The sequence below is a fragment of the Micromesistius poutassou genome, assembly GCF_964030765.1.
Source record: "Micromesistius poutassou genome assembly, chromosome: 5".
Taxonomy (NCBI): domain Eukaryota; kingdom Metazoa; phylum Chordata; class Actinopteri; order Gadiformes; family Gadidae; genus Micromesistius; species Micromesistius poutassou.
The window spans coordinates 14,308,240-14,334,082 of NC_140275.1; the positions used below are offsets into that span (position 1 = coordinate 14,308,240).

Below are 25,843 nucleotides of genomic sequence, written 5' to 3' on the forward strand. Positions count from 1 at the left end.
GCTTTTTGAGGTTTTGAACAAAAAGCAGCCTAAAGGCCGAAACACACCAAAGCACAAGCGTAAATTGTGGACCTAAAGCGCATCCACTTTTAGTCGCCTCCCAAGTTAATCCATCTGCACTTCCACACCGCGGGCCAAGCCGAAGCGCATTGCATAGGCCTATAGTGGAGCGCGTTTCATTTGTTCTGCATCCACCCGGCTTTTCGATTCACTGTTTTACAGCTGATCAATTTAAATGGCCTAGACAAGTCAGTCTGCGTGGGATTGAATATGACTCATGTGTAAAGACGCAAGGAGGACGCATCAAAGTTCATCTTCGGTCTGCGTTCGATGCTTGTGCTCTGAGAATATTGTCGTACAGCCACAATTGCAATACCATTTCTGGATGTACTTTCACTTTATCTACGTTTACTATAATTAACTTCTTTATTGCGAGTTTTTCATTATACACAAAATTCCCTTTCAAGAATAACAGTATATTATGTTGATATATTATCTGAAGACTGCAGAGTTTGTCGTTTTAATTTCCCCAGATGTGCTTTTAGGTATGTAGGCTTTAAATTAATCCAGGATGGCAGGGGCTCGGGGAAAGAATATCTAGGGTTAACATGATGTTACTGAAAATATGTTTCTGACCACCAAGGAATAAGGATCGTGTGTATCATCTTTGGTCTTACTCTTGACAATAGCAGAATTCCCCCACCCCATGAGGCTTAAAGATTGATCAAGGAATCAAAAACCAGTTGCCATGGTACTTATTCTCTCGCTTCTCAGAAACAGCACAGTGTTTCTGAGTGATTTACAGCACTGAGTGCTGAGGCCAAACATCAAACACTGCTGCCCACTTTATAGTTTCTGCCTGGACATCGGCACAAAACAAATCAACAATAAAACTAGAAGTGCTTCAATAAAGTGACTTTGAACTCTACAAGATATTAAAATAAAGCCTGTTATAAACTTGCGGACAACATGTCCTTAGGATTTACAGTGTAAATACTCAGTAATAGTCATGCTTTCCTTTCTTTTAAGCCTACTTCAGCAACCAATCAACAGCCACATCGGTCACCATGGCGACTATCGGGGGGGGGGGGGGGGGGTCAACTGACCTCCTTGAGGAAGTGGTCGTCCCTGAGCCTCTCCCGGAGAAGGAGGATGTCGGCGTGGAAGTCTTGTTGTGAGTTCCTGAGCCTGTTCCGTCGGACTGTGAGGGACAGGTTCCCCGCGTCGTGGCAGAACCTCAGCAGGCGACCGCGGCCGGCCCACACCTGGGACAGCCCGGCCGGCGGCGTGGACAGAGGGTTCGGGGGGCTGCGGAAAATGGCAAACGGTCGGTTCAAAGGGGACGGGACACGCTGTTTTCTAACACAGCGGTAGGAGAATACTGCTGAATATGCATACTGTGAACAAAGGAGCGGTCTACAGCATCAACTCATGCGTTATCCATTGATCGGATAGGGAAATCAGTTACGTAAATGGAGAAGTTTGTTTATGTGGAACAAATTCTTCACAACACGAGTATGAAGCAGTACTGTATTGACTCCCCTGTGATATAAACCCGTATACGTTATTGCAATAAATGATAAGGCTTGTTGTAATGACCAACTGAGCGATCCCAATGTTGCTGCGATAGGCCCAGTATGAAAAAGAGAAGGCACCACATTCAGTCTCAAGTGAGCCAAGCTGTGTCCTTGACTTACAGCGTTGACATTGAGCCCAGTCGGTTGGACACACGCTCAGAGTTTCAGAATTTGCCCGCTTTCACAGTGGCTCGCAGTACATGGTTGGTAAAATGTATTTTAACAACAATGGAGAAATCGAAAGAACGCAATCTTCTATGGAAAGTGAGTGCTGTCATTCATATTCTCTAATAAGGATATGAAGTCACAACCGGGCACGATAGAGCTTTGTTCTCAGGTGCACCAGCATCACGCATGAGTCATTCAGTGTGGACTACATGATCGAGGAGACCGTAGAGTTTGTAGGGTTAACATGTCCTCCCATGTTCATGAGGGTTTTCCTTGATGTTGTTCTCGAACATTTGTGCCCATAGACATAAACACCAGATGGTACTCGATTAATCCCAGACGGGAAATTTGGGGGCAAATGTGCATGTTAGGCTTCACAGCAGGACACTATACTACAGAGCAAAAGCTGAGTTTTTGTTATGCTAGGTTGAAACCAACCGCGTAAAAAATTAACGGAAGAAAATGTCGGGACAAACTACTTTTCGAGCAGGTCCTGGAGCTCGGCGTTGCCGGCCAACTGTGCGAGCTGCAGCGGCGTGACGCCATCCTCATTGGGAAGAAGAACTGCCATGAGCCCCCCCGGCTGACACAGCAGGAACTCTGCCAGCCGAACCAGGCCCCAACGCACTGCCAGGTGTAGAGGGGACTCTCTGGGACTGTACACTGGTGGGGGGGGGGGGTGGATGAGAAAGGGGGAGGGATGCAGGAGCGGACGAAGGGGGAGAAGGAGGAGGAGATGGAAGGGAGGGAGGAGGGGTTGGAGAAGGGGGGGTCGGGGGTGGAGGAGGGGTGCAGGAGAGGAGGAAGGGGGAGAACGAGGAGAGGAAGGGAAGGAGGATGAGGAGGGAGGAGGGGATGGAGATAGGGGGGTGGCTTGAAGGAGGGGTACAGAAGAGGAGGAGGGGGGAGAATGAGGAGGAGGGGAATGAGGATGAGGAGGGATGGAGAAGGGAGGAGGGGGGGAGAAGGGGGAAGGGAGAGGCAGAGGAGGTTGGGTGAGGATTGGGGTAAGAACAGTGAGTTGGGGGATGGAGGAGGAGGTGGAGAAAGAAAGGTGGAGGAGAGAAGGAGGAAGAGAGGGAGAGAAGAAATAGAAGGAGAGTCGAGGAAGAGAAAGAGGAGGAGGGGCAGGGGGAAGGAGGAGGAGGAAGAGAAGAAGTCTTGTTAACAACTTTTTTATGATACTGTCGAACGATAACCAACATCACCACGTGGCAGATTCCGTTCCAATCCATCCGCTCTCGTCCCTGTTTTGCTCTTTGCACTGGATACCTCTGCTCCAATGATCCACTGCAAACTCACTAAAAGCCTTAAAATAATAGCAAACCATTAACCTCTAAATGTAGGTAAATAATTAACAAAAATTAGGACAAGAAGGATCTCTGGTTTATAAACATGTTATCAGAAGAATAGTATGGATGCTCATCACTTTACAAAGAGCAAATACTGTATTCAAGTTGACCACAGCCATATCAATCAGCAGAGACAGCAGAGTGATGTCACTGACAATGTTATTCAATTAGATGACTTAGCTGCTGCCATTCATGAGGAGACGTTGAGATGTAACAGACTGCCACAACAATATTAACACCAAATCGGATTTGTCATTCCCTTTTTTTTGTCCAGCACACCCACTCAATGAAACCAAACCAAAAGGCATCTTAATAATCAGCACACAAAAGTTCATATGAACACACACACACACACACACACACACACACACACACACACACACACACACACACACACACACACACACACACACACACTTGTTTAGCTCCCTCCTCCAACCCTGGGTATCTTCCAGATGGAGAAGCATTATTAACCACATTACACTCGGGTTAATTGGCAGTGACAAATGTAAGAGAGGCACACACGTGACCGCAGCCACTTCCGATCGCAGCCCAGCGAGCGCAGTGGAAAAAAACAAAAGAAATGTAGTCAAGGAGGAAAGAGCTCTGGCCAGGAGAAGAGGAGACATCAGGGGGAGGGAGTTGAAAAGTTCACCGTCCGGGGAATGGTGTTGGGTCCAAGTTTCCGATGCTGCAGGAGAAATTAGGTTGCAGAGAAGCCTGTGGAAATGTACCTCTGTTCAGCCCACCTCCATCATGCCCCAGTGCTGCTCCACTCCACCCTGCTGGGGCCTGATGTTTGATTACCAATGACACAACGTGATCCAGCTGGGTAAGAGACAGCCAATGTTCTCTACTGAAATCGTTTCAGTGCAATAGCTAAAAAAGCTAAAATGATCTGTTGAGATCTCACCCTCTTCGCAGGGGCTGCCCAGAACATTCCAGCTCTGAGGGATGTCCAGGTTGGCCATGGCCAGGGTAACCAACTGATCCATAGCCCAGCGGCAGCTCCTCTGGCCCAGGCTGAAGATACTGCTCAGCTCCTGGTGATCCATGGAGCTCAGTCGATGCCCGTGGGTCACCAGGTGCTCTGCCAGGTCCTGATGGTAATGCACAATTATATGGACTCATTGTGTGTGTGTGTGTGTGTGTGTGTGTGTGTGTGTGTGTGTGTGTGTGTGTGTGTGTGTGTGTGTGTGTGTGTGTGTGTGTGTGTGTGTGTGTGTGCGTGCGTGCGTGCGTGCGTGCGATCACTACATACCTGAGCGTCATCTTGGACGTACTCAAGAGTAGCTCCTCCCAGCCAGGTGAGGGGTGTGGTTTCAGAGCACAGGTACGCCTGGACAGACACCACCTCAGCCAGGTTGTGTCCTGCACAAAAACAAAACGTCACACCAAATCAAAGGCAAAAAGGGATCCCTTCTCTACCCCTTACTCTGGATAATAAATGCAGATAAATGTATTGTGTTTACAAAGAATATGCAGTAATATGTATCGGAACAAATAGCAAGCCAAAACACATGAACAGTCCCTTAATGTTATCTAAAATTCTTTATGAATACCCGGTTCCACAGCACACAACTCTCCAATGTAAAGTGGTCTGTTCTGTTCAGCCTCCAGACAGGCTGAGTGTTGTCATGTTGTTTATGGGGCTCTAAGAGTTTCCCTTCTGAGAGGAAACTGATAAGAGTCTGTCCCCTAACAGATCTCAGACCCAAATATGTGTGTGTGTGTGTGTGTGTGTGTGTGTGTGTGTGTGTGTGTGTGTGTGTGTGTGTGTGTGTGTGTGTGTGTGTGTGTGTGTGTGTGTGTAAATACTTAACTCACCCTCATTTAGCAAGACATGAAGGTATAAAACACACTGACTGTGAACAAAAATAATGGCTGAAGAATGTTATTTTTCCTTTTCCTTTTTTTATCGTAGCTTGTAAATTCCAAGTGGTGAGTGCAGACAGAAAGTCAGTGACGGCGAGAGTTAGGACAATGGTGGGGTTTTATCCTTATATTAGCCGTAATAAACTACTACTGGAAAATGACACATTAAAAGAAAAGACTAACAGGGAAAACAAACACATGCAAACATACCAGGCACTATAAAACAGAGCATGACATCGCTCAGAGCTTTGATGAAGTGGAGCAAGGTGGACCCTTCCAGAACAATGTAGACCTCCACATCTCCAGGCATTGCATCTAGACCCTCCAGCAATGCAAACACCTTCGCCTGGCCCTGTGGGAAAACCCCAGGGTTAAGAGGAAAAGAGGTAGTAGGAGAGGAAGGAGAGAAAAAAGTAAGTCTCATCGTTAGTGTACACCAAAGCTCCTGGCAGCAGGACTTGGGGAGCCACAATAAGACAACCCTCTCAATAACAACAGGAATGTTAGTGTTGAATACTGGGAAGATCTCCCGGGATCCTGACACTGGAGAACGCTGAGGGCTGATCTTAGATTCAAGGTGAGGAGATAGCGGAAGATGATAAGAATAAAGAGAAGATTGGTCCAGACTTTGTTTCCAAATCCATACAGTAGGCCATGTCAGATGTACAGGATGATAACTTAGGATGCTGATTATTTTCCATTTAAAAGATTACCTTTGATGCTAAACCTTTTATAGTAACACCCACCAATGAAGCGATGACCCAAAAAAGGGTGAGGTGGATAAATAAACCCATGATGTCTGTATAAAACAATTAAAAAGAAACCTCTTTATAATTGATTATCTAATTATGTGATGCATTATATTGTCATGTCTTGTACAATCATTATTTTTGATACATAGGCTATAGTGTATGTGAAGCTGTGCAAAACATAATCTACAATATAGCCCTAAATTGCAGAGACAGAGATAATATTTTCTCTGCATTTTCTGTTAACCTCTTGGTATTCTCATGCAGTGTTTTCCCTCTACTAAACCCACACATATGGAGTTGATACTTATCTGCATATCGAGTTTTCTCCAGAGAAATGTTCTCTGAGAAATGTGTGAAACACAATATTTGCTCCAACCTTTAACAATTGAATGCTAAACGTTTGTAAAGAGCTTAGGCAAAACTATTTGAGATAACACAATTACAAAATGTAATACAACAAACAATAATGATAAATATGAGTTTCTTTCAATTATCACCTTGGGATTAAAGGAAACGGTTAATTATTGACTGGAAATATTTGCAAATGTCTAAATTCGACATTTGTGCACTGATTGAAAACATTATATTTTGCAAACCATTGAACATTAGGCCTACTAATCCAGCTACATCTCATCTCAACATTATTAGGATCGACAGGCTCTTTTTTGACCCAGTCCACCTGAACAGAAATCCGATATCCGTTAGATTAAATCTGAACTGAGTAGATAAGGACATTTAAGTATTTGCAATTATCAAAATAGATCGTAAAGTGATAGCCTATATACAGAAACAATGTAATAAGATACTTACATAAAGAGGAACTTTTCGTCTGCTCAGCTCCATCTTTACAATGAAAGAAACAGCAAGAACAAAGTCATAACATAGTGATTTATTCGTTTGATTTGTATGGTTGTAGAGAGCGCACTATCACGATCGGACCAGGACTTTATCAGGGGAAGATATCCAATCAAAGTTGCAATTAAGCACATGCGCGTGCAGTAGTAAAAATAGTTTGAATTCACATTTAACCAAGACAACTCTTCTGTCCACCTGTTTATAAGGGGTCAGTTCATAAACCGGACAGGACCTCAATCTTTATAAACATAACCAGTGATCCTCAAGGCTGATAAAGGAGGATCGGCTGGGGATATTGTTCCACGGAACCAGCTGTCTGTTCATTAAGTAAATTAAACAACTTTAACAAATGGACAAAACACCAAGATGAGATAACGTCCCTATTGATAAAATTGAAAATGTAATCTCAAATGAAATTCGTCCCCTGTGCTTTCAATCAACTTGGAAGTTACCAATATACCTGTTGCTTTTGTTTTTCCACAAAATGCTCGTCAACTAATACGATGATTTTCCTAATACTACACACAATAACACAAAATGTTGAATATACAGGCTTACCTTATTTTTAGCATAACATGGTTGGAATTCAAATAACGTAGAAATGCTTAGCCCGTAAAATATCCTGCAGCTATCGGTTAGCTACTGTACGTCAGAGCTGCGTTCAATCTGGTCCACTGGCGACTTCAAGATGAACTTCTGCCGCCGAGATCAAATACCATTTCGTTCCGAGTGATAAACAATGAAAGCCTATCTCAAAGTAGTTATGGATTTTCAGACTACAGCGATCTCTAGTGGACATGGCAGTGAGCTAAAGAAACGCATGGAAGAATAAATGGTAAATGGACAACGATCGCACACACAAACACGCATCACGTCATACATATTACATAGTTTTAATCCCATCTTCTTACAAAAACTTTGGAATATATCAAAATACAAGGTAGATATCTGCAAATCGATATCATACTAAACATTTACAATGGAAACTTAGACATTTAGTTTCCATAAAAATCAAACTCAATACCATACATCCAGAAATGGCTTATACATAAATGTATGCATACATTAAGAAAACATGCCCTTTGTTGACCAATGTGGCTCCATAGGTTTTGAGTTAAAACGTCACTAATAAACTGTATGGAAATGTTTTATGTAGTTGATGTCCATGGCATGTTCTATCACATCATTAAGCTTCTCTCCATTTATTTAATTCTCTGCCAGACTGATGTCCTGATTAGGTATTCCAGAGCCTTTGTCCAACATCCTCCTCATGACGCCTGTATTTCTGGCCGATGCGGGATCCCTGCGCCTCCCTGAGCCAGACCATTGGCCCCGTCACTGGGGAGGGTCACCTCCTTCCTGGGGTGGGCGGAGGCAAACAGCACGTCCAACATTCCCAGCACCTCCATGAGCTCCTGCTGGTACTCGGTCTCCTTGTCCAGCAGCTCCTGAAGACGCAGCAGTTGTCTGTCCACCAGGGACGACATGCCGACAGTGGACTGATAGATGTCCAGGAGCATCTCTGCCATCGTGGTGAGGATGGCAGTGAACCTGGTGTCGACCAAGTTCCTAGAGTGGGGAAAAGGAAGAATATGAACCAAAACCCATTAATCACAAACAGTCAGCTTCCAAAAGATGGTCGCATTGGCTGAATCCTAAAAGTATTAAGCACCACACTTGAATCCTCCAATACCAAAACTGTGGATCAGATTGGCTTCAATATTGAACCTAATTAAGTCTCGCAAAAAATGGGAGACTCTTTTTTGGGGAAACATTGGGAAATATTTGAATTGTCTTACACTATGACAAAGCTCAGCAACTGGCAGAGCTCCTTTTCGTCCCGTCCTGCCAGAGCGTTCTTAAGGGTTCCTCTTCTCTCCAGCTCCTTGATCACAGCCATTGGGATCTCAGATTTTCTTAATCTTGACCATTGCTTCATAATGGACAAGGAGAATAGATTTAGACCATGGCATCAGTGTATACAAGGAGGTTGAAAATAGTAAATGAACATAGGATCCATTTGTTCCAAGAACAAAAATGAATACAGTGCTTACCTCCATGGCTGCATCCAATGCCTTGGACACATTGAACTTCCTGAGCAGTTTGTCATACTTTGCCAAATGTTGCCTCACTGGCTTACTGACCAAGTAATCATCCTGTAGATAAGACACATGTGAGAATACTGGAAGGTGGAACCAAGTGATGAAGTAATGGTTAAAGAGAAATGTGAATTTGATAGGGAAAAGGTAAAAAAAGGAAAAGAAAAGAAAGGTAATTTGATTCTGGAAGATCCTCACCTGTTTAGGAACATAATTTTTCCCCTTAACAAAAATGCGATATGCTGGCTGGCGCTTCTGCTGAACTGCACCCTTTGAATCTTCAGGGGTCCTCTTGTGTTTGATACTCAGAATGCCATTGGTCATCCCCACGACGATGGACTCATCGTCTGGCTGAAAATACAAATATTCACATTAATAAACACATTGCATTTGTATACAGATTTTCTAGGCTCAGCATTCTATTCAAGTGTAATATATAAATATCTGTATGTCAATGCAATGTTAACCCAGATAATACGATTGGATAACAAGGATATTAGGAATAGTTTAAGGTTTAAAGTGAAGTATAACTGAGGAGTGAAGGATAGCAAGCCAGTAAGCCACATAACCATGGTTTATGTATACTACATCCCTAGCTCTAATTTCATTGCAGTTGGATTTGCATGCTCAGAAGGGTAGTTTGATTCTTACAGCCAAGCCCAAACTCAGGATAGACGCGGCGTAGTCGAAGTTGTGGACGACCTTGTAGTTTGTCGTACTGTACACCTTCACGTGTCTAGAAAGGACGAGAAAGTTGTTTTTTGACGTTTCACATTAAACACTTACTTTAGGAATTTGACATTGTATAGAAACCTCTCCAAAACACACCTGTCCAAAGAGGCGGACAGCAATCTCTGCCCATTGCTGCCAAGACACAAACTGGTGACGGTTTTATGGTGGTTCTTTAGAGAAACGAGGGGCTGACCTCCTTTCAGAAGGTCCCACACCTTCACATATCGGCCCCCTTAAATAGATAAAAAGAGACAAGGCATCAGTGAGGTTGTTGTGATTGGGGAGGACAGCATGATGTAGATGGACAAAGAAGGAAGTAAGGCTGACAGAGGAAGCACATTCAAGCACACTTGGTACCTGCAGAGACCAGGAGTCCTTCTGAAGGATAAAGAAGAAGACTTTCCACAGGCTGGCCGTGGTCCATGTTCATCACACTCTTGTCAACCCTTGCATCAAACAGTTTAAGAGTGTGGTCATATGAACCTTGAGGATGAGAAAAACAAAATTAATCATTGGTCTTTCGCACACAAGTGACAACAACCATCCTCAATCTAATTTGGATTTTAGGACTGTAACTGATCATTAGGCAGGCCAAGTCAATAATGGTGCTTTACAATATAAAAATAGTCAAAACTGATCCCAAGATTATCAGAATTGCACTGAACTGGTGGATTTTTTCTGTATGCATCAATTTGGCTACAAACTATAACCTGTAGAAAATAGAAGAAAAACAAAAATGTTTTTTACACAGAATCTTACCAGTAAAGAAAAGATCTCTGTTGAGTTTGCTTGTAATTCCACAGCGGATGTAATCTGTATGTTCTTTGTAAGAGGTCAGTTCAGCAGAGTTGGGGATATCCCAAAGCCGACATGTATAGTCATCGGACCCTGTCAGGATCTGATAGCCATGCGAGGTGAAGTCTGCTACATGTACAGCCCTGCAAATTGAACAACACAAAAACAATTTTACAATTAAAAACATGCAGCATGCAATATTTCTATTTGACAGCTGGAATGCATAATTAGTTAAGACATAATTATTCTGTACTGCAAAAATGTATTTTTACTGACTTTGAGGGTTATAGTATTATTAAATAGTGACACTCTTCCAGTTCCTTTGATGTTTGTCAACTCACTTTGTATGTCCTTTGAACATTCTGATGGCCACCCTGCCACTGACATCGAACAGTCGAACTGCTGAGTCCTCACATCCTGCCACAAGCAACTGGCCATCTGATCGGAACCTGCCACTGTACGCGGTATCTTTAAATCGTGTAAAAGTCTTCACTGGCTCTTGAGAGAATGGTCCATATATGTGAACCTGTTGATAAAGTGTATAATATAAAATAAATGTTAAACAACTGTCACAACAACTCAAACAGAACTTGACGGAAAGAACAAAATAGAAGTTCACATACCCTCGTGGAAGCTGTCACAGCATAGGTGTGTGGCGCTAAAGGGGAGAAGTCTATACTTGTGATGGCTCCAAACTCTTTTATCTGCACCGGAGCCTGTCAGATAAGCAATCAGATCGAACGGTTAAGAATCAGCAAGTATAGTATTTATGGAACGCTTATCCTAAAATCGACAGGTCTTGCCCAAGGTAAAATAATATATATCAATAAGCTTACCTTGTAGTTTTTCCAGTACAGAGTGTCCTGTGTGACTTTCTCTCCTAACTTGGGATACACCTGGATTCGTGTAGGTTTGAATGAGGCCATTTCTTGATCCCGTAGTGAAATGAATGGAGAACAGAGGTATGTGCCTAGTTCAGCCAAAAGAAAAACAAAAAAACTCGATTCGTTATAAATCGAATCAAGCGGCTTGCCAAACATGTTAGCATGCTAGCATCCGGACAACGTTAGTTAACAGTAATGACAAAACACAACCTTTTGATTCCCAGACGTAAATAATTGGGTCGTACTGAACACATAAACATTAGTATATTAAGCATACAGTGAACACTTTATATGCAAATGTCGTACGAGAAAGTGTGATTTAAAAGTATCGACCACTACATCGAGCCAGCGTGTTCACTGAAAATACGCACGATTTAAAACTACGGGTGCTGCTTACCTTACAAATGAATCCCGTAACTGCAAATTTCGTCGTACCACGTTTTAAAGTAATCAGGAAGGTTTGACGATGAATTTAATGATCACATTAAGTTACTCATTGTAATATTTTGTCACCATTTATTATCACGTTGGGATACACGGGAGGCAGCCATGTTGGTATCGTAAACACTTCCGTTTCCAACTTTATTGGTCACTGCGTCGGTTGACATCGACAGTACAGTTCAAGGCTACAGAATACTGTTGCAAAATAATAAAAGACACATTTGGAGAATACAAATGCAATAATTCAAGGATTCCATACATTGACCAAAATCAAACATTTAACTGCAATGTCTCTTTGTCAATGGCGAGTATTACAAAAACGCCTTCATAAATTGTAGGCCTTGGTAATCGGCAGGTGAACGGGCATTAAGAAAGAATATTCAATATTACACCCAGATGTTCTTAGCGTGTTTGTAAATTAATGTTACATTTTTAGAATAAATACAAACATAATCCCTACACAGATGGTAAAGGTATCAATGATGTGGACCTTCTTTGTTGTACTTTTTTATATATATAAATATAGATTAATAATATATTTTCTTAATGGAAAGGCAGACATTCGACAGTGTACATTCCCAGATACAAATTTCTAGCAAACGCGTGTTGAAAAAGTCTCATAAAATCTCTACTAGGCAGGCAAAAAAAAAAAGTGCAAGCCGTAGCTCTGGCGCAAACTGTACCTATCTGCGTCACTTCCTCCGTTCATCCTTTCTTCCAGTTTCCGCCGACAGTGGGACCCGCGTGTTTACATACTCCCAGGTTAGTTTAGAGTTATATGGACTTTACACGTTTCATCGGGTACATAACTTCTGCGTGTGATGATAAGTTAACTATTTTGCATTGCCTTGTATGTCTCAAAGTGGTAGGAAACAAACTCAAGTGCTTGTAGTCGGGATCAAATGGGCTGAGGCCCGATGCTAGCTTTCCAGTTAGCTCAGTTGCTAAGATCAGTTGAATAGATGTGAGAGCTAAATTGAACAACAGATTAAATTGCTCGCCTCCCCATACAAACTAAAAAGTGACGAAGGGTGGAATTGAGTTTCTAGTGAAACACGGCATTTGTTGTCCTGTATAAAGAGAGGCCATCACAATTACAACATAATGGCCTGCCCTGCCCCCAATATACATGTTTCCTCCAGACAGTTCAACTAAACGGGGGACCTCAAACAGGTGTGCTACTATTTTAGTGGTTGGAGCAGCTGCGCCCAACATTTTTACATTCTATTTTCTACTATTTAGCTTCATTTAATTTCTGTTACATCAGTTGTGATACTTTATCTCCATAATATGGCATTTATTCGGAACAGGGTATTTGGACGATTATACCAGCAACCCATTTCTTGCCTAATATTGAACTAACGCTGACTTTCTATATTTGATTCATTTTGAAAGGGAGGTGATATTTTCATCTGAGGCTATTTTAATTTAGATCACTAAAGCTGCTGTCTTTCACCAAGTTACATTATGGAATACCTTACTTGGACCTATCTTGTGTTTTTTCTTTAGATGAAGGAGTTTATAATGAACCAGGAGAAGCTCGCCAAACTGCAGGCGCAAGTCCGCATAGGCGGCAAGGTAAGTGCAACGATTAAAGGTGTATGTCTTGGTTGGTCTCTCCGAAATAAGTGTTTTTTTTTAATGTTGAGGCGTTGATTTTTACAGGGGTCAGCCCGCAGAAAGAAGAAGGTGGTTCACAGAACGGCTTCAGCCGATGACAAAAAACTTCAGTTTTCCCTAAAGAAACTTGGAGTCAACAACATTTCTGGCATTGAAGAGGTACAGCAGCATATGTTTTAAGAAAATAATGCAGAATTTTGGTGGCATTGAGTTCCGGTTATGTGTTGTGTAGGCCTGACAAGGTTCTGTCCTTTCTTGTGTCACTATAGGTCAACATGTTCACAAACCAGGGCACCGTGATCCACTTTAACAACCCCAAGGTGCAGGCCTCTCTGGCTGCCAACACATTCACCATCACAGGGCATGCGGAGAACAAGCAGCTCACAGAGATGCTTCCAGGAATTCTGAACCAGCTCGGGGCTGACAGTCTAACCAGCTTGAGGAGATTAGCGGAGACCCTGCCTAAGCCTGGTAAAGAAGATTTAATTGTATTGAGGCAAATTATTTAGGAAGCTTTTTTGTCATATTTGTCGTTTTTCAATCTAAATATGACAATATTTAGATTGAGAATATATTTAGCAATTTATAAATCAAAGGGTCTTACCATTCCATTCCGCCGGCCTGGAACAAGTGCATCCAATGCGATTTGGAGTGGTTTTTTTTTTCTTGGCAGGATAATCTAGTTTACTCCGGATTCTCAGATTTGCCTATCCTATCCTTTTAAATTGTGGAGATTGGATCATTGTTTGATGACTTAAAATGCATTATATCCCTTATTATAGCAGGAGACAAGGCCCCCATGGTTACTGTTGAGGAGGAGGAAGAGGATGATGATGTTCCGGGTATGTACAACCACAAATCACTTTTCAGCTATTTTATTCATTTGAATATTATTTCTAAGTAACAAGCTTAGTTTGGTTATTAGTGGAACAAAGGACAATCTACCTTGATTAACATGACCTCACAATAGTACCTGCATTAGGTTATGTTGTCATTTTATTAAAGTATTTTCTAATCTGTAGGCCTAATGGCGTGCTGCGGAATAGGGGGATCGTGGGGGAATGCGGGGATCATAGTGTTTCAGTCTCGCTGATAAAATTAAACACTGGCTTTAAACTAGTTGTTCCGCAGTATCGTAAATTCCCCTTCAATAAGAACAAGGGCTATTAGTTACAATGCTACTATGTATATACTCGGTATCGGCTGATACTCAAATTCAGGTATCGGGAAGGAAAAAATGGTATGGGAACATCTCTAGTTCAAACCATAATATGTACTGATTGAATGGAGTTATTGTAAAGCTCTATTAATTGGATTGCATTCAGATTGCACTCACCCATTTCTATCTAGCTAAATCATTTTCAGAATTCCTGAGCCCTCCATTTAAATTACATTAACTATATGTTTATCTTTCCATTTCAGATCTTGTCGAGAACTTCGATGAAGCATCAAAGAACGAGGCCAACTAAGGAGGAAATACCACCAACTTTTTCAAGACTCCATTTGACAATGTTTTAGCTTTTGCTTATGGGCAACAGGGGCAAGTTGCTCTTGGCGTTTAACAAGAACAATTGGGCAAAAATAAGCGAAATAGACCCTTTTTATGACAACCTTTAACGTATATCAATGTCTGATTTGCCTTATGTTGTCCCTGTAAATGAATCGGTGAACTGAATGTGCAGACCATTGTTCTTTCCCTTCTGGCTGTGATGCTGACACCAATGTGTTTATCACCATGTAATAAAGATTTAAGTTCTATCACTAGTTGGTTGGACATTTTTGGGAAGTAAACTAAACTGCTTGTATGGACATGTGATGGTGTTAACAGGCATGGCATTGAGTCCTACATTTAGGACAAACAACCAGGGATAGAAATTGTGACGGTGTCAAGGATTTTCAATGCTATCATAAATGTCAATCTTAAATTCTTGACACATCATTCCATTATAGGCCAAAATGGTACATCTTTTTATAGTGCCATGTATGCAAATCCGTCAAAGGTGGAAGAAAATATCCGGTTCCCTTTGCATGAAAACATTGACGTTACGGCTAGGTGCAGAGTATGACTAATGTCAGCTGAGATGATCATACTCTTTGTTTCACTCCATTCATGACCCCTTCTATAATATGACTATGATGAATGCTTAACAGCATCACAGCGGTTACTTTGGGGAACAGAAAGTAACGTGGAAAGATTGACATTGAGTCATTCACTAGGTCAGTCACATTTAGATCTTTAGGTTTTAGGCCTAGCATTCTAGGAATTTTATTGTTATTATATTCATTTTATTATTATACTGTAGTTATTTTTACAATTGACATATCAGGTATGTTTGAGCCATTATGTGTCAATTCGTTTTTTCATGTCAAATATTAAGTATTTCGTAGTAAGTTTTAACAAAAACAAATTTTGGAAAGGTTGACAATCAGTGGGTCAGTCACCATTGACATCCTTAGGTTTTAGGCGTTATAGCAATTTTATTTTTATTATATACATTGCATTATTATACTGTATTTTTTTTTACAATTTACACATCAGGTATGTTTGAGCCATTATATCAATTCATTTTTCATTTAGAATATTAAATGCTCAGTAGTCAGTTTTAGATGAGGGGAAATTTGGTCAGGGAATGTCCTGTAGAACAGAAATAAGGAATTAGGTTTCTATACGAATTTAAGCCTTTTAAATATGCAAAAATATTTTTCTCTGCTCTTTATTCAAAACATTGGGTCAAGCTTTACCACCCTTTCTCACAACATTTTTAGTAAGAAAAACCTTACAGAGAAAAATTCAAATCAACATTGAGGAAACGAGAGTATCGCCCCACAGAAACTCTGAAAGCAGACTTCTAGGAATAGATTCAGTGTGCAATGTCTCCCTCTTATGTAATCATTGGCTTGAATTTGAATAGATGCAATATTTTATATGAAACATTTAAAGACTTAACTATGTCACTTTATTATTAACCTTTTCTTTCAAGTTAATGTTTACATTCTGGTTTTAATTAGACACTACCAAATGGTCACTTTTTTATTGGGTTAGGTTATATAGGTTATTTCCAAATGATGTTTACATTCTGGTTTCGATTGGACACTACCAAACTAATTATGCAGTGTTGTCACACGTCCATCCACCCACTGAGTTCCTCTCTCTGCCCACAAACATTGCTTGTTCAAAATGTTTCCACCTTTGGCCAATGATATAAAAGAACATCCACCATCAAATTATTTAAGCAAGAGCACCTCTTAAGTTGGACTGAGTTAAAATGGTAAGGAAACACCATAAGCTATGTAGTATATGATAATGGCATTAAGTATTGTTTCTATTTCTCACTTAACTTGCTTCACACCTTTTCAATTTGTTGTATATATGTTACATTTATAGACAGATATATCATGTGAACTTTGCACATTTGACTAGTCAAACACTGATGATAGTTTTTCTATCATCTTTTGTGAAAATGCGATGTCTCTTATGCTTCAGACACCTCTGTTATCTTGGAAATTTGTTGTCCTGTGGACCTTCCTGCAGGAAGCCCATGGACTCACCTCTTTTCCAGACAATGCCGGTACTCATTCCCTCTCAAACATGTGTGTGTTTGTGATCTATCATTTATTCTTAAGAATATATCTACACATGAATATTACATGTCTGATTGTGTGTGTGTGTGTGTGTGTGTGTGTGTGTGTGTGTGTGTGTGTGTGTGTGTGTGTGTGTGTGTGTGTGTGTGTGTAGTGGTCGTGACTGAAGCACCACATCCGGTTACACTGACCTGTGATTCAGCGACTCCCGGGGACGTTACCTGGACGTTCATACAACATGGAGAGGTCCAAGGGGTCCAGTTGGGGCATGGGAGAAGTCTGATGGTGAACTATGAGGGCACACCAGATTTGGGGGAATACAGCTGCTGGAGTGGAGAAACAAAGTTGTGGTCTGCCCATCTGGTCCTTGATGTAGAGGAGAGTCCTTCTGGTAAGATTTTTATTTTGTACTGTCATGTCATTCTGGAGCTTCACAGTTATAATCATGTATTTTACAATCTCTTTTCTTGGATTTTTTAAATGTTTTCTCATACAAAAATACAGTTGTCACTAGTAGGTAGCCAATGACCACACTCCTGACCGATTAGATCAATTTGTTCATTTTTATTTCAAGTCCACATGCATTGCTGGTAGAACAGTCCAGTGGAAGCAGATCAAAATTTGAAGAACATAATATCTCTTATTTATGGGCACAGATACATAAATTACATACCTGTACATCATTGAGTGATTGCTAATCGGGGTGCTTCATCAGATATAGAAATAGCAGTTCAAACAACGAGAAGTGCAGCTGTCTGTGATAGCTATGATATGAGGCTATCTTTAATTCTCATTTTCTGTCATTTTGCCAGATTCTATGTTAAGCTGCTCAGCAAAATCGTATAACTGTGACTTCAACTGCCACTGGAAGAGTACTTATTATACCGACATACGACTCGGTGTGGGCAAGGACTGGTCAGTACATTCAACAAATCAAACCATATTCAAAAGCAATATTACAATGATTATATATTTTTAAAATCCAAATTCCCATCATGATAAAACAGCTCAGGCATAAGTATAGATCAGACAGTCTTCGTATTTGTATATGAAAATTAGCAATTGTCCTCTGCGTTTGACCCATCTAGTTCTGAAGGTAGAAAGAACTGCTCGTGGGTCACCAGCTCCAGTCAGCTCCCTGGACAAGGGTTCCAGTTTGAGCTGTCCCATTCCCTCACACCGTACATGGAGGAAACCACAATGATAGACGTCACCGCTGAGGCCATGGTGGAGTACATGTTCCACAGAACCACCAAGAGATTCTATCTCAGGGACATTAGTAAGTCAGACTCCATTCAGGAGATCCAGGGGAAGGGGTTGGCAGTACAGGCTAAACATAAAAACAAACTGCAGTATGTAATGATGATAGATTTATGATAATAAGAAACGTGTAATGAAGGTCTAATGTGTAAAAAATATATTTTAGTATTTAAAGAATGATACATATGGTGAGTTTTTGGTATTTATTAGTTTTTCTGACTTGTTTTCTTATGCTTTCTCTTAATTTCTCTACAGTTAAACCAGAGAGTCCCCGGATAGTCCAATGTCAGGAAGTGGGTCATCAACTGAATGTGAGCATAGAACCAGCGTTCAGCTGGTCCACACCACATAGTTACTTCAAATTGGAGCATGAGATCGAATATGTGTCCAGACACAATGGCGAGGTAAAGTAACACAGAGAACATTTAACAAAAACCTCATACACACTAACAAACATTTGGACACAAGCCTTTCTCTCTCAAGGTTTTAAATTGTGTTTAATCTCTCATTTCAGAAGACATCCTCAAAATTTCATCTGATACCGAGGGAGATTAGCAAGCTCAGAGTTCGGTCCAGAGACTCCCTGGGGCTCTCACACTGGAGTAGTTGGACTCCATGGACAAATGTAAACCTTTAATTCTCACCCTGTTGTGTCCTATATTCTCTTTCCTTTCAAGCTTAAACTTCTCTGCACACATACGTTGACATGCTATGCTTTTCTTTAATCATAAAGTGCAAATGATTGTGTCTTGTGGCGTCAAAATGAAATATCATTTAACTTATTTGATTACATTTATTTATGGATTATTGGTTTATTTATTTATTTATAATGGAACACAAAATATACATTTCTTCTGGCTCTGTCTTCTCTCTGTGCTTAAATGTGTTTGTATTTCTATGTATTTGACTCCAGCATTTTCAATTAAAAGTTTGTTTATTCGTATATATGTTGCTTGTTCACTCATGGTCATATTTTTTTCCTGGCTCTCCTGTGATAAAAGTTAGGTAGCAGTTGCTTTACCCAGGCGACTGAGAAAGATCAGTGGCAACTTAGCTGTTGCTATGATGCGGAAGATAAGGAGATGATATTTATTGACAATAAATTGAAAGATTGTTTTTATGTAAAATGGCGTTACTCCAGTCCAGTACAATTCAGTAGCAGAAATTATACTGTTAAAGTAATTTAAAATTTAACGCTCTCAATATCCATTAGGGTCTCCTCCCCTTATTACTCCTGTATATATTTTTAAGAACAGTATTGATCTTGAGAATAACACAAATATCAACTAAATATAGTCTTGTGATTATCAACCTTCCACATTGTGGCACATATTTGTCTTCATGGTTTGGCACAGCAGAAATGATGGCAAATAGTGGTCAGAATGGCTTGGTACAACAACACTCGAACCAATGGAACCAAAGCAAAGTTAAAACTCACAAATCTGTCGTTTTGCTCTTTAGTGCCTAAGAGCATAAGCAACCACATAAGGGAAGGACCCCTGGTTTCTGCAAAATAGCTTAAATATGATAATTTCTCATTTTAACTGTGTCTTAATCTGAACTCACTTCTAATATGTATTTCTTGTTTTCTTCATGGCAGGTAAGGAAACCAGGGACACCAAGGAAGATTAATTCTAAAAACAGGTGCAAGCCAAAAAGACACTAGGATCATCCACTGGTGCACAATTTGCTTTTATTTTCCCTCTGAATGGGCGTGTTTGACTCGTAGCTGAAAGGTACTGGGTTAAATCCCAGAGTCAAAGCCTACTTAGGTATCATATGATGCCTTTCTTTTGTGTAGAAAACGAATGCTGTGTATTCATTAATTCTGTCCATTATGTATTTTTATCATGTAAAACGTTTATTCCATGTACATTTCTACTTTTTATTATCCCATCTGCGTAATGTGGAATGCCATTAAAGTCAATATTAAATAAATATGTCTATGAATTAAACCCTGTCACTAAATGAGGCAATGAGTAATTATTGTTTTTCAAAAGACCATGACAGCCTGCAATGGAGCAGAGAATCGGCTGAGAAGTGAAATCGAGTTTATTCATAAAGCGAAACGCTGTTTGTCTGTATGTGATATTGATAAAGGTTACTGAGTTTGTATGCTGCCCGAACATCAATAGATTTGTTAAAAGATATGTTAAAAGATGAACGCCCCGGTGTTTTTCTTTTTGTTTATTTTATTTCATAATTCCACATTCCTTTATATCAGGGGACTTTCATTTCATGTTTGAACATTTATTTGTTTCAGGGGACTTTATTTCCCAGCTCTATCGGTTTTCATTTGTAATATTCAAATTAGTGGGGCGTGGTTATCTCATAGACTCAGACCAGAAGTACAGTAGACTGTATACATTATATATATAGGCCTATATTATATATTCCGGCGGGCAGGAAGGACGGACGGGTGCACAGGTTAAGCGGTTATACAACTCTCGCGCCCCATACACCGCACGACTGCGAGAGTTGGGCATACCCGTTGGGGTATGCCCAGGTGGTGGTGTATTTAACCCCACACATAAGCCGTGTTCGAAATCGTTCCCTATCACGGATATAGTGCACTATATAGGGTGCTCGCCATTTTGTAGTGCTGTTCGAATTCTCAGTGGTTAATTTCATTCACTATAGTGCACTATAAAATACCCCAAATTTGAGTGAACATACGATGTTTCCTACATGTTACTCCCGTATACCAAAATGCAATGCGGGCGCATTTACTGACGCAAATGACGTTCAGAAATTCAGCGTAGTGTCCGAATTCTCGTTTGTTCATTCCCTATATAGTTCACTATATCATAAACACTATGTAGGGAATAGTGAGTGAGGGAATAGGGAACGATTTCGAACACAGCTATTGACTCTGCTGCTAAGGACCTAGGAGGGCGCTGAAAGGTCTAGCTAATGAAAGTTAGACTCTTCCCAGGATCCTTTGCGGCACTCGGAACCAGCGTCCACGCCCCTGGTCACCCCATAGCCCCCACCTTAGGGTCAGGCGTCCCGCCGACCCCAACACCCATCGCACAGCCCCGAGTGTTCAGGGGGCCCGTGCCTTGGCCCTTGCCGGAGGCGGCCCCATTGCGGCGCAGTGTTTCTCCCTGGTTGGGCCAACCGTCTCCTGCAGCGGGCGGCATGGGCCCTCCTCTGCCAAACCCCAGAGTCAGCCCTAGCCCTCAGGGTGTGGTCGGGGACCACCTCCAATCGGCCTCAGCTGCCGACACTGTTGCGGCTCGAGGTCGGCCCTGCTGCGCAGCCACAACGTCGGGCGACGTTGTTCAACCTCGGTCAACCTCGACCCGCAGCGGTGTCGGCAGCTGAAGCTGCGTGAGGAATGCAAGGGGAAGGGGCAGCTCGGAGCTCTCATCCATCCTCGGTCCGTAGGTGTAGTGTCCCAGAGGGAAGCTGGCTACGCAACCGCTGCGCAGCCCCTGGCGGGGTCCCAGGCAACCTACTCATCAGTGCCGGTCCCCTGAACACCCAGGGCTGGGTTTTGGGTGTGGCGACTGTGGCCGTGGACGCCGGTCCCGGGTGCCGCAAAGGATCCTGGGAGGGTTCAGACCACAAGTTGGACCTTCCCGCGCCCTCCTGTGTCCTTTGCGGTACTGACATTAGGTGGTTGTTAGTTATCAGTTATAGTGTAGGCCTACACACCTAGGTGAAAGTGGAGTAGGGGGAAATCGGGCACCACCACCAAGATGTTTAGGGTGTTTGGATAAGCCCTGTGTTGGTTGCGTGTTATTATTGTTTAAGGCAGTTCCCGTCGTACTTCGGTGTCTGGGCGCGAGAACTGCTGTTGAAACCAGACTCCCGTAGAGTACGGTGGGGCGTACTACTCGCGGACATACATGAATATACTACTGTCATGTCTATGGGTGAACTTTCCTGTCCCTCCGCGCCTTCTTTGAAAATTCGACAAACGCCACACACTAACGCCACCCCGTAATATCAAACCGGTTCCCCCTACAATATCAGAGCCGACTTCAATTCAAGTATTCTGGGAAAGTTTTTCATAAAAATGCATTGTTTCATTTATTAAACTACATTGATTAATTTATATAATTATATGTGTATGTCTTTCCTCATTTGTTTATTTCAGGATGTATCTAACGGCTATGTTTATTTCATAGGCATATATTTTTATTCGATGACATTCCATAGTGGTCTGCGCAGCTGAGGACCTTTATTTGGAAAGAGAACGGAAGTGTACTAACAACAGACGCGAGTTCCGCCCTCTCCTTAGCCAATTGATTTAAATCAAGGCACAATTACCCTTTAAACGGTTGTAATGCGGCGTGTTTTTCGGACTTTGTAGCGTAACGTGCACCGCAAATGTCGACACCATGGTCAAGTATGGTCGGACAACTGGGTGGCGCTTTTGGCTCTGGGTGGTTTTTATGCATTTCCAGTTCTTGTCAGGTGAGCGAAACATTGCAGCTCATTATCCAGCCAGTTAAAGCGTTGTTCGACAGCCAATGTGTTTACCGTTTTAGCCAACGTTACCTTTTCATAACCCGTATTGATTTGTTATTCGGATATTGAAGGTGATTTGCTGCTGCCACTGCTGCAGTGGTGTCATATGACAAGCATATGTCGCGAGGTGGAATAATCGTGTTGGTTTGTTGTGATGCATTGGAGAGACGTCACGCGGTCGCAGCGTGTAGTCTTGTTTTCCATTCCAAACCGTAGCGCTGATGAAATCACCGTGGACTATATAGTATGACGTTTACGTATACGATCAATGAATGACCCCTTCAAATGTATCTTCTACACATAAGGTCTTGGGCTGAATGAACTGCTTTACTTCCGGGTTATGAGTCCTGAAGATATTGGTTACGTCTTCAGTGCGGCACCAGCTAAAGACTTTGGCGGGGCTTTTGTGAGTATTGAAGGCTGAAGCCCTTACAGTTGGAATACAATATCGAGTACGAATAATATTCTAACCAGTATGCCTAATGTCTGCTCATACTCTCTGTTTGGCTGCTGTAGACCTCTTCATACAATGAGATCCTACTTGTGCCAGCTGATCCAATTGATGGCTGTGAACCACTGATGAATAAAGATCTAATTCAGGGACAGGTGATCCTGCTGGAAAGAGGGTACGTTGGTGTGGGTGTATGCAGCTATTAGCGGTGGAACGTTATTTCAGAACACACGCTCTTAATGCTTATATATAATATTGTGTATAACATTTGAGCAATTGAAATGCACAAAAACATTAATGTGCAGGTTTGTATGTTCAGTAGTTGCAGGGTAATTTTGTCGGTTGTTCTGTCTGTAATTATTGTTAAAAATATTAATTGTAAAAACCTCAACCATACTCAATACCGTAATGTATTCATAATAGACTTGGAATGGTTCTTTTTTTAATCTGCGAACTCCAGGGGCTGTTCCTTTGTCCACAAGGCCCAACAAGTGGAGGAGGCAGGAGGTAAAGCAGTGTTAATTGCAGATAACGTAGTTGAGAATGACAATCTGTACCTGGACATGGTCGCTGATGGGAGTACTGCTATGCCAAGCATTCCAGCCTTGTTCCTGTTGGGACGTGATGGGTAAGATATACATACAAGTGTCTCCTTTATCATTCTCGGAAACCATCGGCTATCGTCTGACAACTATTTATCTCTGGGGACAAATGGCAATCTTTGTGTGTAGCCGTATCACGGGGATCCACTCCATGACTCTTCTGATCAATGGTCATTGGTTACACTCCGATTGGCAACATAAGACTCAAGAATGGAGTTGGAGATGGACAACGTCTACAACGCGATTTGTTTCAGTTGTCGCAGAGTGGAATATTTCTCCAAAGAATACACAAACCTCAATATACTGTATTCTGCAGGTGTTTCAGGTCCATGCATTTTGGGGAATTTCTATAAACATTTCAAAGCTAATTAGAAAAAGAATAATTGTCAGAAAATAGCAGATGGCTCTCGAGATTGTTGCCCCACAAACGGACTGTTTACCTGCATGAAGTAAAAATCTAACTTAATTGGTCATTATACCAGGACTTCAAACGGGCAACAATGGAAACCAGAACTATTCCAATAGCAAAAAATAGTGTCCCGTTGTCTACAGATTTTGGGTTCATATGCAGATATTTCTTCGTAATGATTACTCTTATACAGACCTTATTCATTGTGGCCATATTTGTGCAGTCTACATCTTTGGAAACCATGACATCTCAATGCATTATTATTATTATTATTATTATTATTATTATTATTATTATTTTCAGTTTTCCTATCCGCATAGCAATTAGAATGCATTTCAATTGAATTGGCACGGTTTCCCCAAAGATTCCATAAGGTTTACCCACCCAACTCTCCAATATGGCTGCTTGGTGAATAAAGTCCATTGCTTACAACTAGCAAGTATAAGCACACATGTGTTTGTATTTTTTCCTATTTATTCTTCTAGGCTTATGATTAGACGATCTCTCCAGCGACATGCGCTGCCTTGGGCTGTGATCTCCATTCCGGTGAATGTCTCCTCTTTGGGCTCCTTCCCTCTTAACCAACCACCATGGACACTGTGGTAGAGCAGATACACACCGACATGCCTAGCAGCCTGCTGGAACAAATTACTGGAAATATGTAAATCCCCTTGGGTTTCTTAGAAGTTTTCTTAAAATGTGTTTAATGCAACTACATATTTGTTTGTTTTGTTGAAGTAAAATGTACACACACCGGACCTGGATCTTCATGCATGATCTTTATCTAGCTTTCATTCAACAGAGCTTTTTTCGGTTTGGAAATGGTTTTAATTTCCTGAGTTGTAGCCAACGTTGTCCTTTCTCCTTATTTCTGCAATTTTTACTCAGTTGGTCACTACTGGGTTTTGGTGTTAAATGTCCACTATCATTTTTTCATAGTCACAAAAACCTCCCTGTTTGGATTCTATAACTTATGGCTTTTAAGGTGCATTATTGTTGTTGTTATTTTTACTTTTTGAAGAACATTTGAAAAAATTGACATGGGGTGACAGTTTGAAAAGCCGAAGAAGGTATTGAGTATAATTTTTTTTTATTATCATGAAACCACTATTACAGTAAAAACAATTTAAATGTTTTTTTAATTTGCATTTACTATCAAGTATAATGTGTATCTTTCAGTATCATGATTCAATTTGAGTCATAACTCAATACAAAATATATTTCACAATGACAAAGGGGTGCTAATTTCCGTACCTACTCCAGTCCGCTGTGTGCTAAGGGCGGTGGGGCCATGTATGGCATGAAAGCAGCCGCAGTAGTAAGTAAGTGTGAATATGATAATGTAATTTTTATATTTGGAAAAATGATCAACTGATTGCAATAATGTAAGCACACAAACATAATCCTAAAATAAACATGTTGTGAATGACTACAATAAGAAAAGTGATTCTTATGTGATTTTGTTTTCTTTTTCCAATCCTATCAAGTTATGTCTGGCATTGTATTCAAGGCTTGGTTTATAAAGGGACTAAATATATTCTAAGGTAAAACATTTTGAAAAAACTCAATACCCAATATAAAAAAGAATTAGGAAAGCAAGTAACTGAGATTTGTCAGGTCCATGAAAAGGTCTTCATGGTTTTCCCTGCAAACATGTTTTTCAATATTAAAGCAATAACATTGTCTGAATTGTATATCCAACGTGTGTGTGTGTGCGTCTTGGGCAAACAAAAAGGCTGGATAGACTCGAGATATATATATATATATATATATATATATATATATATATATATATATATATATATATATATATATATATATATATATATATACCCCCCTCTCCATCCATTGTTCATGGTTAAATTGGCCTCTTTACCCTGCATCTAGCGCTACAGCACAGACCAATTCGT

At 41.1% G+C, this 25,843-nt stretch overlaps 4 protein-coding genes across 4 annotated transcripts; 3 read left to right on the forward strand and 1 right to left on the reverse strand.

Moving 5' to 3' along the window:
- Positions 1-7,475: 7,475 nt before the first annotated feature.
- On the reverse strand, positions 7,476-11,643 carry utp15 (UTP15 small subunit processome component). Its single transcript, XM_084468043.1, has 12 exons — positions 11,487-11,643; positions 11,042-11,175; positions 10,829-10,921; positions 10,547-10,731; positions 10,170-10,348; positions 9,768-9,893; positions 9,507-9,642; positions 9,330-9,414; positions 8,877-9,029; positions 8,634-8,735; positions 8,379-8,512; positions 7,476-8,148 (listed from the first exon to the last, which is right to left on the reverse strand). The coding sequence occupies exons 2-12, from the start codon at positions 11,129-11,131 to the stop codon at positions 7,848-7,850; spliced, it is 1,584 nt and encodes a 527-aa protein (XP_084324169.1). The 5' UTR covers positions 11,132-11,175; positions 11,487-11,643; the 3' UTR covers positions 7,476-7,847.
- A 599-nt stretch (positions 11,644-12,242) lies between these two features.
- On the forward strand, positions 12,243-14,908 carry LOC311343808 (transcription factor BTF3-like). Its single transcript, XM_084468772.1, has 6 exons — positions 12,243-12,292; positions 13,040-13,108; positions 13,196-13,309; positions 13,420-13,621; positions 13,933-13,992; positions 14,573-14,908. The coding sequence occupies exons 2-6, from the start codon at positions 13,040-13,042 to the stop codon at positions 14,617-14,619; spliced, it is 492 nt and encodes a 163-aa protein (XP_084324898.1). The 5' UTR covers positions 12,243-12,292; the 3' UTR covers positions 14,620-14,908.
- A 1,708-nt stretch (positions 14,909-16,616) lies between these two features.
- Positions 16,617-21,474, forward strand: il12b2 (interleukin 12B 2; the record flags this gene model as incomplete). The annotated part of the gene is made up of 7 exons (XM_084468176.1): positions 16,617-16,719; positions 16,887-17,123; positions 17,545-17,647; positions 17,821-18,011; positions 18,248-18,396; positions 18,507-18,617; positions 21,304-21,474. 7 exons carry the CDS (start codon positions 16,617-16,619, stop codon positions 21,472-21,474), a joined length of 1,065 nt encoding a protein of 354 aa, XP_084324302.1.
- A 752-nt stretch (positions 21,475-22,226) lies between these two features.
- LOC311343191 (protease-associated domain-containing protein 1-like) lies at positions 22,227-25,621 on the forward strand. Its single transcript, XM_084468050.1, has 5 exons — positions 22,227-22,417; positions 22,777-22,877; positions 22,988-23,097; positions 23,383-23,550; positions 24,419-25,621. The coding sequence occupies exons 1-5, from the start codon at positions 22,342-22,344 to the stop codon at positions 24,537-24,539; spliced, it is 576 nt and encodes a 191-aa protein (XP_084324176.1). The 5' UTR covers positions 22,227-22,341; the 3' UTR covers positions 24,540-25,621.
- The last annotated feature ends 222 nt before the right edge of the window (positions 25,622-25,843 follow it).